At 38.9% G+C, this 19782-nt stretch overlaps 1 protein-coding gene across 2 annotated transcripts in view; it reads left to right on the top strand.

The window, feature by feature from the left end:
• The window catches only part of GPSM2 (G protein signaling modulator 2), a 53012-nt gene that overhangs the window by 25781 nt on the left and 7449 nt on the right, over positions 1-19782 (top strand). For both annotated transcript variants that reach the window (XM_060201968.1, XM_007528685.3), the window contains 7 exons: positions 1789-1912; positions 2022-2137; positions 6082-6237; positions 9000-9108; positions 10867-10996; positions 13535-13605; positions 15981-16154. In XM_060201968.1, coding sequence (XP_060057951.1) covers positions 1789-1912; positions 2022-2137; positions 6082-6237; positions 9000-9108; positions 10867-10996; positions 13535-13605; positions 15981-16154 — 880 coding nt within the window. The remainder of the gene's footprint in view (positions 1-1788; positions 1913-2021; positions 2138-6081; positions 6238-8999; positions 9109-10866; positions 10997-13534; positions 13606-15980; positions 16155-19782) is intronic.

Genomic DNA, 19782 nt, shown 5'->3' with positions numbered 1-19782 from the left:
TGTGCTAAGATTCACCTGAGTTGTAGTAATTATCTTTTTTTTTTTTTTTGCCTCCAGGCTTATTACTGGGGTTCGGTGCCTGCACCATGAATCCACTGCACCTGGAGGCAATCTTTTCCCCTTTTGTTGCCCTTATTGTTTTATCATTGTTGTGGTTATTATTATTGCTGTCATTGTTGGATAGGACAGAGAGAAATGGAGAGAGGAGGGGAAGACAGAGGGGGAGAGAAAGACACCTGTAGACCTGCTTCACCTCTTGTGAAGCGACTCCCCTGCAGGTGGGAAGCCAGGGGCTTGAGCCAGTCCTTGGCGCTTCACACCACATGTGCTTAACCCACTGTGCTACCTTCTGACCCCCTGTAGTAATTATCTTAACAGGTAGTACATTTCTAAATTTGGCAAAGGTTTTTAAATTGTGGACCAGCAAGTAACGGCAAAACTTCAAATTCTTTTTTTTTTTTTTCAAAACTTCAAATTCTTTGCTAAATGTTACAGAATTGTTATTTATGATTTATTTATTTACCAGAGTACTGCTCAGCTCTGGCTTATGGTAGTACAGGGGATTGAATTTGGGAATTTGGAGCCTCAGGCATGAAAGTCTTTTTCTATAGCCATTATATTATCTCCCCTGCCCTAAAGTGTTAAAAAATGTATTAGTGGGGGTCAGGCGGTGGCGCAGTGGGTTAAGCGCATGTGGCGCAAAGTGCAAGGACCGGCGTAAGGATCCCGGTTCGAGCCCCCAGCTCCCCACCTGCAGGGGAGTCACTTCACAGGCGGTGAAGCAGGTCTGCAGGTGTCTATCTTTCTCTCCCCCTCTGTCTTCCCCTCCTCTCTCCATTTCTCTCTGTCCTATCCAACAACTAATAGCGTCAACAATGGCAATAATAATAACCACAACGAGGCTACAACAACAAGGGCAACAAAAGGGGGAAAAAATGCCCTCCAGGAGCGGTGGGTTTATGGTGCAGGCACCGAGCCCAGCAATAACTGTGGAGGAAAAAAAGAAAGAAAGAAAAAGAAAAAAAAATGTATTAGTGTAGTAGTCCTTTTCCCAGAAAAGCTTTTGTTTAAACTGCAGGCCAGTGCCATTTAGTGGCAAAAACAAGAATATTAATGGTTGGTCTTAAGTTATTTGGAGTAACTTCAGTTTTTTCCATTAAAGTATCTTAGAACTTCTTAGCAATAGGGCTTTCAAGATTAACTCTGTCCTTGACTTTGGGAAGAAACCTACCCAAAGGGTTCAGTAGAGTGTTCCTAGCTCCAGCTGTTTCCTTTCTTTCTCCCCACCCCCTTTCTAATTTCAAGTAGAAACAGAGAGAGAGAAAGAGACCCCGAGACCATAACTTCCGAAGTACAGTGGGGGCCTGGATCAAAGTCATACGTGGCAAAACAGCACACTATCCAGATGAACTATTTTTGCCAACCTGTTACAGTTATTTTCTGCAATTATCTCTTATTATGATTTGTCTTTAAATTGTGGTACATTATATAGCTACAAGCTTATTTAACTATTTCTGACTTTTTTAAATATTATTTTTGATAGTATAGAGAGAAATTGAGAGGGGAGGGGATAATAGAGATGGAAAAAGAAACAAGACACTTGGCAGCCCTACTTCAACATTTGTGAAGCTTCCTCCATGCAGGTGGGACTGTAGCATGTGCACTCAACTAGATGTGCCACCATCTGGCCCCCTTTCTGAATTCTTTTAAAAGAAGATTTATAAATAAAATTATTTAAAAGAATGTTTTCGTGGACAACTTGTTTGACAGTTTTTTGTTATCACTTAGGGAAAACCTCTCACTTGTGACTGCACTGGGTGACCGAGCAGCCCAAGGCCGTGCCTTTGGAAATCTTGGTAACACACATTACCTCCTGGGCAACTTCAGAGATGCAGTCATAGCTCATGAGCAGGTACTGTGCAAGGCTTTGGAGCCAGGCTTCTTCTTCATCACTGTGTTGAGCAGCGACCAGATTGTGCTTCAGTATTATAGCTATATCTAATTGAAATCTTCTCTTTCAGCGACTCCTTATTGCAAAAGAATTTGGAGATAAAGCAGCTGAAAGAAGAGCATATAGCAACCTTGGAAATGCATATATCTTTCTTGGTGAATTTGAAACGGCCTCTGAATATTACAAGTTAGTTTAATATTTCTGGAGATGAATGTAAAATGAACAGTTCTGCAATTCTATTAAATTTCAGACTTTGGGTTTAACTCTTGCATTTTTACTAATACTAGCAACTGGACTTTGAACTTTTAAACCTGCTTCCTCATCTGTAAGGGAAGATACCTTACTTTGGGGATTGTTGTAAGGATTGAAGGAATGTTAAAACACTTATTTAGCATATTATTAGACATATATGGTACTCAGTGACTATCATACCTAAGATTTACTAGCACTAGATGAACCTTTGTGTTTCTGTCAGTTTCCACCAGTGGGCACTCAGTTTTCCCCACTACCTTACCCCCTAATTAAGCAGTTTTTCTCCCACACAGTATGGCCATTTTTGACTCGTATTACTGTACACCGAGCACTTTACCCAAGATGTTAACAACCCCAGCTGCTTCTGTGCCAGGATCCTTCTGTCTGTCAGTAGACTTGAAACATAGAGATGACAAAGTTTAGGCTACTTTGAGTTGCCTTCTGTTTTCTAGAATATTTGAAGCATCTCATAATTAGTAGCTATTGACTATCCATACAAAGCTTAGGTGGAAATCAGTTTGATTGAACCAGTAACACAGTGATTACCTGGTCTGTTATTGTTAAATAATATGAATAATTTGTTGCCTAAAACAAGGTAAAATCAGTGGTCTGGAAGGTGGCACAGTGGATAAAGCATTGGACTCAAGCATGAGGTCCTAAGTTTGCTCCCTAGCTACACATATACCAGAATGATGCTCTGGTTCTCTTTCTCTCCTATCTCCTCAATAATAAAAATAAATAAACTTAAAAGAAAAACAAGGTAAAATCACTCAAACTCTGTCTAAAAAAAATAGAGTAGCATTCTACCCTACCTACTTTAGTCAGCCACTAAGAGGTAATATTTGTTGGCTGAGAAGTTAGGTAGGAATTGTCCTCCCAAATACAACTAGATATGAGTATATTTTAAACTCATTATATAGAAAAGTTTTAACCAGTAAATAATGTGCTTTTTAAAATACTGAACATGGCTTAAAAAGTGGATAGTGATCACTTTATTTATTTTTGGATCATCATTCCTATGGATTTGTTTTCAGGGCTACATAATATATAGATATTAAAAAAAATTTTTATTATGAGGGAGTCGGGCGGTGGTGCAGCGGATTAAGCGCACGTGGCGCAAAGCGCAAGGACCAGCATAAGGATCCCATTTCGAGCCCCCGGCTCCCCACCTGTGTCTATCTTTCTCTCCCCGTCTCTGTCTTCCCCTCCTCTCTCTAGTTCTCTCTATCCTATCCAACAACAACGACATCAGTAACCACAACATGGGCAACAAAAGGGAAAATAAATAATTTTTTTAAAAAATGTTTTTATTATCTTTATTGGATAGACAAAATTTGAGAGGAAGGCGCAGATAGAGAAGGACAGAGACACCTGCAGCACAGCTTCATCACTTGTTTTCTCCCTGCAGGTGGGGACTGAGGGCTTGAACCTGGGTCCTTGTGTATTGTAACATATGCCCTACCAGGTATGCCACCACCCAGCCCTATAATACATATTTTAAATTTTTTCCTTTTTTATTTTTTATTGGATAGAGAAACAGGGTGGGAGAAAGAGAGAGACCTGCAGACCTGCTTTACCACTTGTGAAGCATCTCCCCTCTCGGTGGGGAGTGGGGTCTTGAGCCCCTTCTGTCCCTGCACATGGTAACTTGTGCGTTCAGCTGGATGCATTACCACCTGGGCTCTTGTGTCTTTTTGAACAGATTTATTTAGTGAAGAAAATAGAGCTCTGCTCCTACATATGCAGTGCTGGGGCTGTATTTGAGCCTTCATGAATGTCTAAGCATATACTAAGCCACCTCTGCAGCTGACATCAAAACTGTCTCTTAACATTATAGATTAATATTATAAATCAATAGTTGGCCAACCTATCTTAGTAATTGAATTTGGTTCCAGAAAGATTCCTGATCATTTTATAAGTTAGTTAGTTAAGAATAACTGTGGCCAGAATGGGTCAGACCACTGGCTGTGAAAGCAGCTAATGCTAAAAGTCTTCAGAAACGCTTGTAAGGACAGGCAGCATTAGAATTAATATGTAGACATTAAGGTGGCAGTATTGAAGGCATCATGAAGCATTTCACATGTTTGTTTAAAAAACTCTCATCATATGGAACTAAATGCAAAGATCCAGGTTCAAGCCCTTACTCCCCACAAGTAGTGAAGCAGGGCTGCAGGTATCTCTCTTTCCTTATCTCCCCCTCCTCTCTCAATTTCTCGCCTATCAAAATTAACAGGAAAATAAAATATTAAGTTTTTTTTTCTCATTATATGGTTTTCATGTTATGAAGTGTTTATACTATTTGGCAAGAATTATGGGAATTGCTTAAGTTGCTGGATCCAAAAGCATCTGTAGATTTAAGCACTGACAATAAAGTAGTACTAGCATTTTTTTAAAAAAAATATTCCCTTTTGTTGCCCTTGTTTTATTGTTGTAGTTATTGTTGTTGTTATTGATGTCGTTGTTGTTGGATAGGATAGAAAGAAATGGAAAGAGAAGGGGAAGACAGGGGGAAAGATAGACACCTGCAGACCTGCTTCACTGCTTGTGAAGTGACTCCCCTGCAGGTGGGGAGCCAGGGACTCAAACCGGGATCCTTACACTGGTCCTTGTGCTTTTGCACCACGTGCTCCCGCTGCGCTACCATCCAACTCCTTACTAGCATTTGTTAACACCCACTATGAGCAGGATGCTGTTATAAACACTATATATTTCATTCATTTCATCTTCACAAAAACCCTGAGAGGTATCTTTGCCATTTTACATTTGAGGAAACTAGTGGTTCAGGGGGTTTGCCCTGTACAGAGCCAGTGATTGACAAAATTGGGATTTGAATCCAAGCCCAGGCCCATGTTTCTTATTGTTCCACAAGCTTTTTTATCCCCTTTAAAAAATATTTTTTAATATTTTATTTATTTACCTCTCCATTTATTTACTGGATAGAGAAAAAAATTGTGGGGGGGCCAGATAGAGAGAGACACCCACAGCACTCATGAAGCTTCCTTCCCTCCACCCTCACGCCCACTGCAGGTGACGACCAGAGACTTGAGCCCAGGTTCCTGTGCACTGTAACATGCTTTAGTGGGTGAGCCACTTCCTGGCCCCCCACAAGTTTCTCATTGACTCTGTCATTATATGTTAGGTATAATTTTGTTATTGTTTAAATATAATGTTCACTATTTTTCATAAAGCAGTAGTTAACAATCTGCATATAAGAATTTTACAAATTGTTTAAAAATTTGACAACACAAAAGTAGTAGTGTGAAGAGAGATGTCATATAGATAAAAGTCTACTTTAAGTTATTGCCACTATAGCTAGATCTTTCTTTTCTTTCTTTCTTTCTTTTTTTTTCTTTCTTTTCCTTACCAGAGCTCTGTTCAGCTCTGTTTTGTTGTGATGCATGGATTGAACCTGGCTGGACCTCAGAGCCTCAGGCATGAGAGTCTGTTTGCATAACTATTACGCTATCTTCTCTTTTGGGAATTTTTTTTTTTTATTTAATATTATGTGCCAGTACTTCTGTTATATGGAATATGGAAGATTGGTAAAAATCTTAAATTTAGTTTCAAAGCCTTCTCCCCCCACCCCCTCCAGCATTGTTCAGCTTTTGCTTATGGTGATGGCTGGGGATTGAACCCTGGACATTGGAACTTCTGGCATGAAAGTCATTGTGCTGTCTCTGCAACCCTAGATTTGTTTTTTGTGTTTCAAAAAAAAAAAAAATCTTCATTTTGCCTAAAAGTAATAAAGAATGAGATATTAGACTCTCAAATGGATTTACTGTAAAGGCAGGAGAAAATAGCAGAGAAGAATTTCATTTTAAGCTTATTATGACCTAAAATAAAAATGATCCTTATTAAGAGTTCATTTCCTCTTTTAGGAAGACGCTACTATTAGCTCGACAACTTAAAGACAGAGCTGTAGAAGCTCAGTCTTGTTACAGTCTTGGAAACACCTATACTTTACTTCAAGACTATGAAAAAGCTATTGATTATCATCTGAAGCACTTAGCAATTGCTCAAGAGCTAAATGATAGGTAAGTTCTATACCTTTTTACTTGCTTATAGTAATATGTTGAATGCCTAGAATGCCATTGTTGAATGCCTTTGTTTCTAAATTTCTTTTTCTTTGCTTTTTAAAAATTCACTTATATAATGTTCCGTATACTTTTATTTTTGGTATTTGGACTTCATGTCTGCGTGACTCCATTGCTCACAGTGGCTTCTGCTTTTCCTATTAATTTCAGAGGTGATGATACCACAGTACCACTCTACCATTCAGAACACTGCCCCTGGTGCCATGTGTGGTGCTCCCCTGTGGGGCTAAGGGCACAAACCCGAGTCCTCACACATGGCCAGGTGTGCACTCTTCCACATGCCCTATCTCCTGGAGGAAGAGGGAGGAGCCAGTGCGCTGCTCTTGGCTCTGGCATATGGTGGTGTTGAGGATTGAACCTGGATCCTCAGACACCTAAGTCCTGTACTCTAATGCTCTGGGCTATTCTCTCCAGCCTTCTGTATATTGTTTGAAGGGTTAGCATGTGATAGAAGATTACTCTGGTGCCTAATAACCTTAAGGTAAGATTAGTAAATAGGTCACAAACTCAGTTGTCTACAGAGGTTCTCCTCACTAGGTCAGTGTGGGCTTGTGAGTTAGAGATAAGATCCAGTGTTAAGAGGATACCTGCATCCATCATGTCAAAATCCTCCTATTTTTTCCTCTCTCTTTTTCCTCTTTTCCTCCCCCTTCCTTCCCCTCCTTGCCACCAGTGTTATTGTTGGGGTTTGATGCCTACACAGTGAACCTACTGCTCCCAGCATTTTTTTTTTCCTCCTTCCCTCCCTCCCTCTTATTTGATAGGACAGAGAGATTGGGAGGGTAGGGGGAGATAGAGAGGGAAAGAGAGAAAGAAATCTGTAGTGCTGCACATGAAGCTTTCTCTTGCAGGTAGGGACCAAGGGCTTGAACCTGGATCCTTATGTATGGTGATGGGTTCAACCCCCTTCTTTTTTCATTATTTATTTATGTATTTTTTATTGTCAGTATGAGAAGTGGGAAAGAGACCAGAGCACTGCTCAACTCTGGCCATGATAGTGCTCAGATTGAACCTGGCACGTTGGGGGTCTTAGGCATACCATTTGATGCTCTTAACAGGATGAACAATCTCCTGGACCCCTCTCATATCATTTCAAGAGAATCTGCAAGTTCAGAATGATATATGAAATCTTTTGATTTTTAAATGTTGATGCCTAATTCTATTTTCTCTCATCTTTAAAAGACATACTCTAAAAAATAAAAAAAGATATACTCTAAAACTGTGAGTGAACTGTGGTGATCCTTATTGGGGGGGGTGTATAGAACTTTGGTGGTGGGTGTGGTGTGGAACAATACCCTCGCTATCTTACAGTCTAAATCACTGTGTATGGGAGGATGAGAAAATACATATTTAGTAATGAGAGAAACACAACATCACTCCAGCATATCCAATATCAAACTCAGGACCTCATGCCTGGGAGTTCAACACTGTCTATAGCACCACTTCCCAGGCTGCCTTTTTCTCAACTGTGCAGGCCTTAAGTCTATGATGTTAGCTTTAGGAAGATAAGTTTTTTCAAGATTTATTTTTCTATCAGGGTTATTGCTGAGCCTCAGTGCCTGGACAATGATCTACTGCTCTTGGCAGCCAGTTTCTTTCTTTTTATTTGATAGGACAGAGAGAAATTGAGGGGGGGAAGGGGGGAGAGAAAGAGAGATACCTATAGCACTGCTTTACCCTTTGTGAAGCCTCCCTCTGCAAGTAGGACCAGGAGTTGAACCCAGATCCTAATACATGGTAATGTGTACACTCAACTGGATGTGCCACTGCCTAGCCTCAGATATTTTTTTATCCTTATTATGAATACATTTTTTTTAATATTTAAAATTAAAAAAATGAAAAAGAATGGGGGCCAGGCAGTGGCACACATGGTTAAGTGCACCTGCTACCCCAGGACTGAACCCCTACTGCTCCCTCCTGCAGGAAAAATCCTTCACATGTGGTAAAGCAGGTCTGCAGGTGTCTATCTTTCTCCCTTTCTTTCTTTTATTATTATTGTTTTTTTATGAATACATTTTTAAAAAAAAAATTTGCAAGCATTTTTCTGTGTGATGGTCCTCTATATAACTGAGAGGATTCAGGCAGTAGTAGCAAGTCCTTTCTTGGTGGTATTCAAATGTGGATGAAATTATTTGCTACCAGGTAGAGCTGTTACAGACAGCAGACAGATAGTTGGACTAAAAGGTCTATCCCTGAGATTTTATGATTTATTAAATGTTTTAAAAAGATGTTTTCCATTTTAATGCTCTACTGAGGTTAGTATTACCTGAATTTTCTAATACTCTAGTATCGTAATATAATGTCTTTATATAAGAAAGATCAGCTATATCCAGAACCTTATTTATATCAGTAATTACTGTTCTATAGCTTTTACTCTATGTAACTGCTTTTTTACTTTATTCTTTTTTTAATTTATTTATTGGGGAATTAATGTTTTATGTTCAACAGTAAATACAATAGTTTGTACATGCATAACATTCCCCAGTTTCCCATTTAATAATACAACCCCCACTATGTCATTTATCATCCTTCATGGACCTGTATTCTCCCCACCCACCCACCCACCCCAGAGTCTTTTACTTTGGTGCGATACGCCAATTCCATTTCAGGTTCTACTTGTGTTTTCTTTTCTGATCTTGTTTTTCAACTTTGCCTGAGAGTGAGATCATCCCATAGCTTTTTGACTTTATATTCTGTTACAGAATTGGTGAAGGAAGAGCATGTTGGAGTTTAGGAAATGCTTACACAGCTCTAGGAAATCATGACCAAGCAATGCATTTTGCTGAAAAACACTTGGAAATTTCCAGAGAGGTATGGGACTAAAAAATGGCTATCTGTGCAACTGTAGTTAAAAAGTCAGCATGCGTGGTCTGGGAGGTGGCGCAGTGAATAAAGCATTGGATTCTCAACCATGAGGTCCCGAGTTCAGTCCCCAGCAGCACATGTGCCAGAGTGATGTCTGTTTCTTTCTCTCCTCCTATATCTCTCATAGATAAATAAATAAGTAAATGAATTATTTAAAAAATGAAAAAAAAATCAGCATGGGAAAACCCTATTGTTTCTCCATATTGTTATACGACTGAGTAACAAACTTAATGATCTGTGCTCTTGGCATAAGGACTGCACAAAGCAGTAGAGATACGGATCACAGGTACATTCCACTGCCGTCATGTAGGAAGGAAGGAAGGAAGGTAGGTTGTAAAGCCAGGCAAGACTATAGCTCCTGTTACTGTTCTGCCACTTGCTGCCTGTTAGAGCTTGGAAACTTTCACTGGGCCTCATTTCTCTCATCTGTAGATTGGGAATGATAGTATCTACCTTGTAAATTGTTAAAGGGACTTGAGAAGATAAGAATGCCTAGCATAATGTCAAGTGCTGGCTTAATAATTCTGTAATATGGAAAAAAAAAGTCTAAGGAAGTCTTACTGATGTGATGCCAAGTGTTATAGAATAACTCAATTATTAGCATGATCCTAGAGATCAAAGTCATTCTGAGATTTAGAGAACAAAATAGTTGATAAAATATAAATTACCTCTTGCCACATTTTAGAACCTTACCTATTTTTTATTCTTTCCTAAACTTAATTTTTTCCCATTTTTTTGTTGCCCTTGTTATTATTGTTATTGTTGCTATCGCTGTTTTTGTTGGATAAGACAAAAAGAAATGGAGAGAGGAGGGGAGAGAAAAATAGACACCTGCGGACCTGCTTCACCGCCTGTGAAGCGACCCCCCTGCAGATGAGGAGTTGGGGGCTCAAACGGAGATCTTTACACCAGTCCTTGCACTTTGTGCCATGTGCACTTAACCCACTGTGCCACCCAGTGGCACCCAGCTCCCTCCTAAACTTAATTTTTAAAAATGATATATTAGTTTAATGAGAGAAATACAAAGAGAAACACATAGAGAAAAAAAACAGCACTGCTCAGCTCTGGCATATGGTGGTGGTAGAGATTGAACCTGGGACTCCAGAGCCTCAGTCATGAAATCTTATGCATAACCATTGTTATCTCTCCTATGCCTCAGCTCATTTTTCCTTATTCAAAAGAATAGTAATAATAATGAAAAGACAACTATTAGTGGGACCTATAAAGTAGCCCAATTTGTAGAGCATTTATCTTGCCATATACATGGCCTTAGGTTTGAGCCCTGGTAGACTACATGGGAGTACGATGGTGCTGGAAGGCCAGTGTGGTGTCTCTTCCTCTCTGAAAAAGTTGGCCCAGAACAGTGAAATCACATATGTGCAAGATCTCAGCAACAACTAAAAAAAGAAAGAAAGAAAGAAAGAAAAAAAGTTGTGGTCTGGGAGGTGGATAAAGCATCAGACTCTCAAGCATGAGGTCCTGAGTTCAGTCTTCGGAAGCACACGTACCAGAGTGATGTCTAGTTCTTTCTCCCTTCCTATCTTCCTCATTAATAAATAAATGTTTTTTAAATCCATTTATTTCACTAGCCTCATAATTCTGATATATAACTGGTGTTAATTTAGCTATATTTTGCTTTGAGTTTTAGGTTTAAACATTTTCAACTAGCCTTTGAAAATTCTCGTATAACTACTCTTGTTATAGGTTGGAGATCGAGGTGGTGAACTAACAGCACGACTGAATCTCTCAGATCTTCAAATGGTTCTTGGTCTCAGCTATAGTACAAATAACTCAATAATGTCTGAAAATATTGAAATTGATAACAACTTACATGGTAAGTAACAAGTCTTCTGAAACCTTTATTCCTAATATTTACATTTTAAAAAATGTATACTTACCATACCCAGTGATTGTGAAACACAAAAAGCTTTTGACTTTTTATCCCTCTTTGCTTTTCCACAGTTCTATTGATTTTCATCAATATAATATTTTGTAGCTTCTATCATTAGTTTAGGAAGGGTGAAGGTCTTATTTTACTTATTATTATTTTTTCTATTTTCACAAGATCATTGTTCAGCTTGGGACCTGAGACCTCAGCAGTCTCCCGCATGAGTCATTTTGCATAATAATTGTGTCATCTCCCCCACACCAGTTATTTTTTAAAAATACATTAGAATTTTGTATCTCTTAAGCTTATTAATATATATATATATATATATATATTTTTTTTTTAATGCTTTTTATTTCAAGCTGGGGCCTTGAACAGCTGATTTCACCATTCCCAAGCCAGCTGTTTTTTTTTTTTCTTTTTTAAATTTATTTAAGAAAGGAGACACAAAATCATAGGATGGGGGGGTACAACTCCACACAATTCCTGCCACCCAATCTCCATATCCCATCCCCTCCCCAATAGCTTTCCCATTCTCTATCCCTCTGGGAGCATGGACACAGTGTCGTTGTGGGTTGCAGAAGGTGGGAGGTCTGGCTTCTGTAATTGCTTCCCTGCTGAACATGGGCATTGACTGGTCGATCCGTACTCCCAGTCTGCCTCTCTCTTTCCCTAGTAGGGTGAGTCTCTGGGGAAGCAGACTCCCTGTTTTTATTTTTATATTACCACCCATATACTGATGATTTCAGACTCACTTCTAGCCATAATTTCTCTTGAGTTTGAGATTCATATATTTAATGTGTCCACTTGAATGTCTGTTGATACCCAAAATGAATCTCCTGTTTCTCCAACGTGTTCTTCCTCTAGTTTACCCCAACATCGTATTACCATTCACCCAAATATTTAACCCCAAAACCTGGGGGCATCCATGTTCCCTTTCTCCCACTCACTTCTCTATCCAACTTGTCATAAACCTGACCTTTAGGCTCTCTCTCTAATCTCTTAAATAAGGTGCAGCATGCAGCAGTTTCAGCACTAGCTGCCAACATCTCCTAGTAGAGTAGTACAGTAAGTCCTTACCATCATGGGTAGGATCTTGGAAACTATGACTTTAAATGAAATGACATATAAGGACAGTTTGCCATTGGCTAACTGGTGTAAGCAAAAGTTAAGTTCCTGGGGCATATTTATGATCACCAAACTTCTGAAAGACCCAAAGAACACCTACTATTGAACAACTATTTGTATTCATTCGTTTTCCCCATCTACTCAGTTCAAGGTTGCTGGTAGATGGAGCTTCTCCCTGCAGCTTAGGGTATAAAGTGGGAAGCAGCCGTAGACTGGACACATCCGTCTGAGTTCTCCCACACTTCCTCACACTCAAACAAGTTACACACACACATGAACCTGACGTATATCTTTGGGATGTGGAAGAAAACAAGTGCCTGCAGGAAAACCCACATACCTGGGCAAACACATAAAGACACTGGCTCCAGCTGGGAAGCAGCTTATTGATGTCCATTTCTGTCTCACACACTTCTGACTTTCCACACAGTGGCCAGAGCACTCTTCTCAGTTCTAAATCATGTTATATCTTCTGTTCAGGACCATCTGTTGATTTCATATTGTACCTAGAACCAAATCCTGTCTTCACAGTGGTTAAAAGGTCCTGTGTAGGGCCAATAAAATAGCTCATTTTGATAGTGCGCTGCTTTGTCATGTGCACAACCCAACTTTAAGCCTAGCCCCCACTTCATTGAAGGAAGCTTCACTCCTGTGAGGTATATATATATGTATGTATGTATGTGTATGTGTACACACATGCACGCAGAGTCAGACAGTAATAGGAATGTTGATGATGACTCATTTCTTGATCTGAGTATGAGGTGTTACACAGTCTATAGGTTAAGCCTTTTAAAATATTGCCTACTTTGAAAAAAGATTGAATGAATATGAAAATTCTCTGTACTTCATAAATTTACTGAAAGATATGTTGGGATCCTGACTGGCAGTAACCATGAGATCTTAAAATGGAAAAGAGTTACTCAGAAGAAAGTAAGAAATATAGTACTATGTTATTTTCATTTTTTTATCTTAAAATTAAAGGCTGGAGACCTTTTACTTATGTATTTACTTAAACCACTCTACAGTTTGAGGCTTTTTAAAGAGACACTATGGATAATATAAAACCAGTCATCATAAAATGCCTTTTGTAAATTAAGGGGAAATGTTAGTAACCAAAGTAAATTTCCAACCTCAGTATAACTTCCATATATCAACGTATTTTAGAGAGGGACCCCATATTCTAATTTTATGTAGTTGGCATGTGAAAGTGTGACTCATGTAGAAAACTAGCATGTCTGTACATGATTCCTCCCATATGTGGGTTTATGTAACAGACTTTAAAAGTGAATAACAGTGATACTGATTTTGTAGTCTTTGGGCCTCTGCTTTATATGAATGTTGCTTTTTTCCCCCACAAAGGTGCACGTCCCAAGTCTGCACGCCGACACAGTATGGAAAACATGGAACTCATGAAGTTAACACCAGAAAAGGTTGGCAATTTTTATATTTAAGTTTCTTAAAATACTTTAGTAACTTTTAAGTAGTCTGAAGAAGTCTTATCCTCTAGAGCATCACATAGAATTTTTCCTTTAAAATGACTCAGGAAACAGAGTCATAATAAAATGTGTATAGTATGCTACCATCAATCGATTTAAGGTCTAGTTTTAGGTGCAGAAACAGTTCTTTCTGTAAGAGTATGCAAGGAACTTGCTAACGTCAGTGGCATGAGAATTGGGTATCTGGGCTAGGTGAAATACTTTATACAGCCAGATTGAACTATTTGAATATTTTACCATGTTCATGTATTTTTTTAAATACATGTATATGGAAGTGTTCTTGGTAAGATGGTGATGTGGGTGGTGGAGAATAGGCTTTTATAACTTCATTTAAAACAAAAAAGCATATCTTAAACAAATTTCTATCAAAGATACTTCTTAGGCTTTTTTTTTTTTTTTTTTTTTTTAACTAAAGAACTAATCTAAGCTGCTGTCTTCATTCTCTGAGTTAATTTTACATTGGGAAGGGCATGGGAACTCCATACCTTGCCCTGTGCATCTTTCACAACTTGTTGTTATCGAATATCCTTTGTAACATGTCAGTGCTCTGGTGACTAAGCAAGTGTCCCAAGTACTGTGTGCTGCCCTCATAAAATGTTTAAACCCGAGGGGACGTTGTAGGAATCTAGTTATGACTAGTTGGCCAGAAGTCTGGGCCAGCTCTCACATTTGATTAGTACTTTTGACTATGGTTTTCTTAGTGGAAATGATTTTCTCTCATGATTTTTGAAGACCTTGCTCCTTTCTCTATTTCTCATTGTTTTTGTTGACATATTAAAAAATGAGTATGAAAACCATTTTTATTTTTTCAAAAAAAAAAAGGCCTTTTTTTGTTTTTCTTTCAGTAAATCAGTTAAATAGGTTTACTAGGCAGAAATGGGAGGAAAAGGGGTACAGGATTCCTGAGAACAAAAACAAGTGGTACTACCTCCCCAAAGGGTCCAGAGAGAGCAGGCCAAGAGTGAGAGGCTCAGCCTCTAAGTTTGGAAATAATCAGGTTTTTAATGAGGTTTCCTCTCCGAGTCCTCACCTCTCTCTGAGTTGCTTGTGATTCATTGCCGTGTTTTGTTTCATGATGTGTAGACACTGAGCTGCTTGTGACAGGCTGTGGTCTCTCCGGTGATGCATATCACTCTCATATCACCTTCCTTTGCTGTCACAAGTCCACTTGGGATTTAAATACAGTGTTTTGTTTTGTTTTGTTTTCTTTTTGCCTCCAGGGTTATCGCTGGAGCTTGGTACCTGCTCAACAAATACACTGCTCCTGGAGGCCAATTTTTTCCATTTTGTTGCCCTTGTTGTTATCATTGTTGTTACTGCTGCTGCTAGATAGGACAGAGACAAATCAAGAGAGGAGAGGACAAAAGGGGGAGAGAAAGACACCTGCAGACCTCCTTCACTGCTTGTGAAGTGACCCCTCTGCAGGTAGGGAGCTAGGGGCTCGAACTGGGATCTCTGTGCCAGTCCTTGCACTTCCTGCCATGTGCGCTTAACCGCTACACTGCCGCCCAGCCCCCTAAATGCAGTTTTATGATCTAATACCAAGGGCCATTTCCTTCTCTTAAATTAGAACCTGATAACCACTCTAGCAGATAATTTTCCCTACCAGCCTGTATGAGGAAGAAATCTAGGATATAGGAAAAGTAAGGTTGATAGTGATACAGTTGGCTTGGTTAACTTATTGGCTACTTGTCTTATTCAGGGACATTAGAAAAATGGTTTTATCACAGAATAGTTAATAGGTGCGATATGTTTTAGATTTTTTGTTTAGTTTGTTTATTTATTTATTTTTGCACAGAGCTACGGCCTCCATGTATGAGTGATTTCACCCCTTCAGGCCAACTTCTTATTTTAGCTACCAGGCTTCCCTGCTGGTCCAGCACTCTTAGTATGATAGATAGCTCAAGCCTGGCCACACACATAGTGAAGTACACAAAGTAATTTTTTTTTTTTTAACCAGAGTGCTGCACAGCTCTGACTTATGGTGATGCAGAATACTGAACCTGGGACTTTGGAGCTGCAGGTGTTTACATAGTCGTTACTGTTTCTCCCCCACCCCTATTTAGGTAATCTCCCGCACCCCTATTTAGGTAATCGTATCCAGAATCAAATTTTGCCCCCCTTATCTTAACCACTTAAATTCTATGAAAAATTGATAGTATTCATTTGAGCTACTGAAAACTGATAAGGAATTTAAGCTATCTGGCCTCCCCTGCACACTGAATAAAGATGGCATGATAATATAGGACACCAGGAGTAACTTTGTTTTTTTCACTGATACACACTTTCCGTCTTTGGTTATTTTGTAGGTACAGAACTGGAACAGTGAAATTCTTGCTAAACAAAAACCCTTAATCGCCAAGCCTTCTGCAAAGCTACTCTTTGTCAACAGATTGAGGGGGAAAAAATATAAAACCAGTTCCACTAAAGTTCTCCAAGACACCAGTAATTCCATTGATCACCGGATTCCAAATTCTCAGAGGGTACTTTTTTTTTAACCTATTTCTTTATTGGGGGATTAATGTTTTACATTCAACAGTAAATACAATAGTTTGTACATGCATAACATTCCCCAGTTTCCCATTAAACGATACAACCCCCACTATGTCATCTGTCATCCTTCATGGACCTGTATTCTCCCCACCCACCCACGCAGAGTCTTTTACTTGGGTGCAATACGCCAATTCCATTTCAGGTTCTACTTGTGTTTTCTTTTCTGATCTTGTTTTTCAACTTCTGCCTGAGAGTGAGATCATACCATATTCATCCTTCTGTTTCTGACTTATTTCACTCAACATTATTTTTTCAAGGTCTATCCAAGATCGGCTGAAAACAGTGACGTCACCATTTTTTACAACCGAGTAGTATTCCATTGTGTATATATACCACAACTTGCTCAGCCACTCATCTGTTGTTGGACACATGGGTTGCTGCCAGGTTGTGGCTATTACAAATTGTGGTGCCAAGAACAAATGTGTACACAGATCTTTTTGGATGGATGTGTTGGGTTCCATAGGATATATCTCCAGGAGAGGAATTGCAGGGTTATAGGGTAGGTCCATTTCTAACCTTCTGAGAGTTCTCCAGACTGTTCTCCACAGAGGTTGGACCAATTGACATTCCCATCAGCAGTGCAGGAGGGTTCCTTTGACCCCACATCTTCTCCAGCATTTGCTGCTGTTACCTTTTCTGATGTATGACATTCTCACAGGAGTGAAGTGGTATCTATCTCATTGTTATCTTTATTTGCATTTCTCTGACAATCAGAACTTGAAGCATTTTTTCATGTGTTTCTCAGCCTTTTGGATCTCTTCTGTGGTGAATATTCTGTCCAAGTCCTCCCCCCATTTTTGGATAGGGTTATTTGTCTTGTTGTTGAGTCTGGCAAGCTCTTTATATATGTTGGTTATTAAACTTATCTGATGTAAATTTCTTCTCCCAATCGGTGAGGGGTCTCTTGGTTTGGGTAGTGGTTTCTTTTGCTGTGAAGAAGCTTTTTAATTTGATGTAGTCCCATGGGTTTATACTTGCCTTAGTCTTCTTTGTAATTGGATTCGTTTCATTGAAAATGTCTTTAAAATTTATGCAGAAAAGAGTTCTGCCAATATTTTCCTCTAAGTATTTGATAGTTTGTGGTCTAACATCCAAGTGCTTGATCCACTTGAAATTTACTTTTGTATTTGGTGAAATACAGTGGTTCAGTTTCATTCTTCTGCATGTTTCAACCCATTGTTTCCAACACCATTTGTTGAAGAGACTCTGCTTTCCCCATTGAATAGTCTGAGCCCCTTTGTCAAAGATTAGATGTCCATAGGTGTGGGGGCTCAGGTCTGGGCTCTCAATTCTATTCCACTGGTCAGTGTGTCTGTTCATATTCCAGTACCAAGCAGTTTTGATGACAGTGGCCCTATAATACAGTTTGAGATCTGGGAGTGTGATGCCTCCGGTTCCGTTCTTTTTTCTCAAGATTGTTTTGGCAATTCTAGGTCTTTTCTGGTTCCTGATAAACATTTGTAGCATTTGTTCTATTCTCCTAAAAAATGTGCTTGGGATCTTGATGGGGATAGCATTAAATTTGTAGATGGCTCTGGGTAATATATTCATTTTGATGATGTTAATTCTTGCAACCCATGAACATGGAATATATTCCCACTTCTTTGTGTCTTTTTCAATTTCTTTGAGTAGTGACTCATAATTTTTAGTATACAAGTCTTTCACTTCCTTGGTTAGATTTACTCCTAGATATTTTATTGTTTTTGTTGCTATAGTAAAAGGAATTGATTTCTGGATTTCAATTTTTTCTAACTTAGTATTTGCATAGAGGAATGCCACTGACTTTTGAATGTTAATTTTGTAGCCTGACATCTTACTGTATTGCCTGATGATTTCCAAAAGCTTCTTGCTGGATTCCTTAGGTTTTTCCATGTATACTATCATGTCATCTGCAAATAGGGAGAGTTTAACTTCTTCTCTTCCAATCTGTATTCCTTTAATTCCTTGCTCCTGCCTGATTGTTATGGCAAAAACTTCCAACACTATGTTGAATAGTAATGGTGATAGTGGGCATCCCTGTCTAGTACCTGATCTGAGTGGAAGTGCTTCCAGTTGTTCACCATTGAGTATGATGTTGGCTGTAGGTTTGCTATATATAGACTCCACTATCTTCAGGAATTTTCCATCTATTTCCATTTTTTGTAGTGTTTTGATCATAAAAGGATGTTGTTTTTTTTTGTCAAAGGCTTTCTCTGCATCTATTGATATGACCATGTGCTTTTTGGTCTTGCTTTTGTTGATGTGGTGGATCACATTGATTTACGTATATTAAACCAACCTTGAATGCCTGGGATAAACCCCACTTGGTCATGATGAACAATCTTTTGAATATACTACTGTATCCGGTTGGCTAGAATTTTGTTCAATATTTTCGCATCTATGTTCATCAGAGATATTGGTCTGTAGTTTTCTTTTTTGGTTGTGTCCCTGTCTGCTTTTGGTATCAGGGTGATGTTGGCTTCATAGAAGCTGGCAGGGAGTATTCCAGTGTCTTCAATCTTCTGGAAGATTTTTAAAAGTAGAGGTATTCGTTCTTCTTTAAAGGTTTTGTAGAATTCATTTGTAAAACCATCTGGTCCAGGACTTTTATTTTGGGGGAGATGTTTGATAACTGTTTCAATTTCATTAGCTGTGATGGGCCTGTTCATGTTATCCACTTTGTCTGTACTTAGTTTTGGAAGTTGGTAGGTATCTAGGAAATCGTCCATTTCTTCCAGGTTCTCTAGCTTGGTGGTATATTGTTGTTCATAGAAGCCTCGCATGATATGTTGGATTTCTGCGGTGTCTGTTGTGATATCTCCTCTTTCATTTACTATCCGATTTATTTGGGTCTTCTCCCTTTTTTGTTTTGTGAGTCTGGCTAAAGGTTTGTCGATTTTGTTTACTCTTTTGAAGAACCAACATTTACTTTCGTTGATCTTTTGTATGATTTTCCTATTCTCAATGTTATTTATTTCTCCCCTAACTTTAGTGATTTCTGACCTTCTCGTTGCTTAGGGTTCCTTTGTTGTTCTTCTTCTAGGTCTTTAAGATGTGCAATCAGGCTGTTTATTTGTGCTTTTTCTTGTTTCCTAATGTGTGTTTGTATAGCTATGAACTTCCCTCTTAGGACAGCTTTAGCTGTGTCCCAAATATTTTGATAGCTTATGTCTTAATTTTCTTTGAATTCTTGAAACATTTTGATTTCTTCCTTGATTTCCTCTTTGACCCAGAAGTTAAGAAGTGTACTGTTGAGCTTCCACATTTTGGGACTGTTACTAATCTTTTGTTGATTGTTAAGTGTTAATTGAATTCCACTGTGGTCTGAGAAGATGCTTGGGAAGATTTCAATGCTCTTGAATTGGCTGATGCTGTCTTTGTGGCCTAACATATGATCTGTCCTTGAGAATGACCCATGTGGATTTGAGTAAAATGTGTATTCCAGTTTCTTGGGATGAATGACTCTGAAAATGTTCAGTAGTTCTAGTTTATCTATCTCTTCATTTAGCTCCCTTATGTCTTTATTGATTTTCTGCCTGGATGGTCTGTCAAGTTGAGAGAGTGGGGTGTTGAAGTCCC

This window comes from Erinaceus europaeus, chromosome 11 (assembly GCF_950295315.1).
Source record: "Erinaceus europaeus chromosome 11, mEriEur2.1, whole genome shotgun sequence".
NCBI lineage: Eukaryota > Metazoa > Chordata > Mammalia > Eulipotyphla > Erinaceidae > Erinaceus > Erinaceus europaeus.
This window is presented reverse-complemented; position numbering and strand designations above follow the sequence as displayed.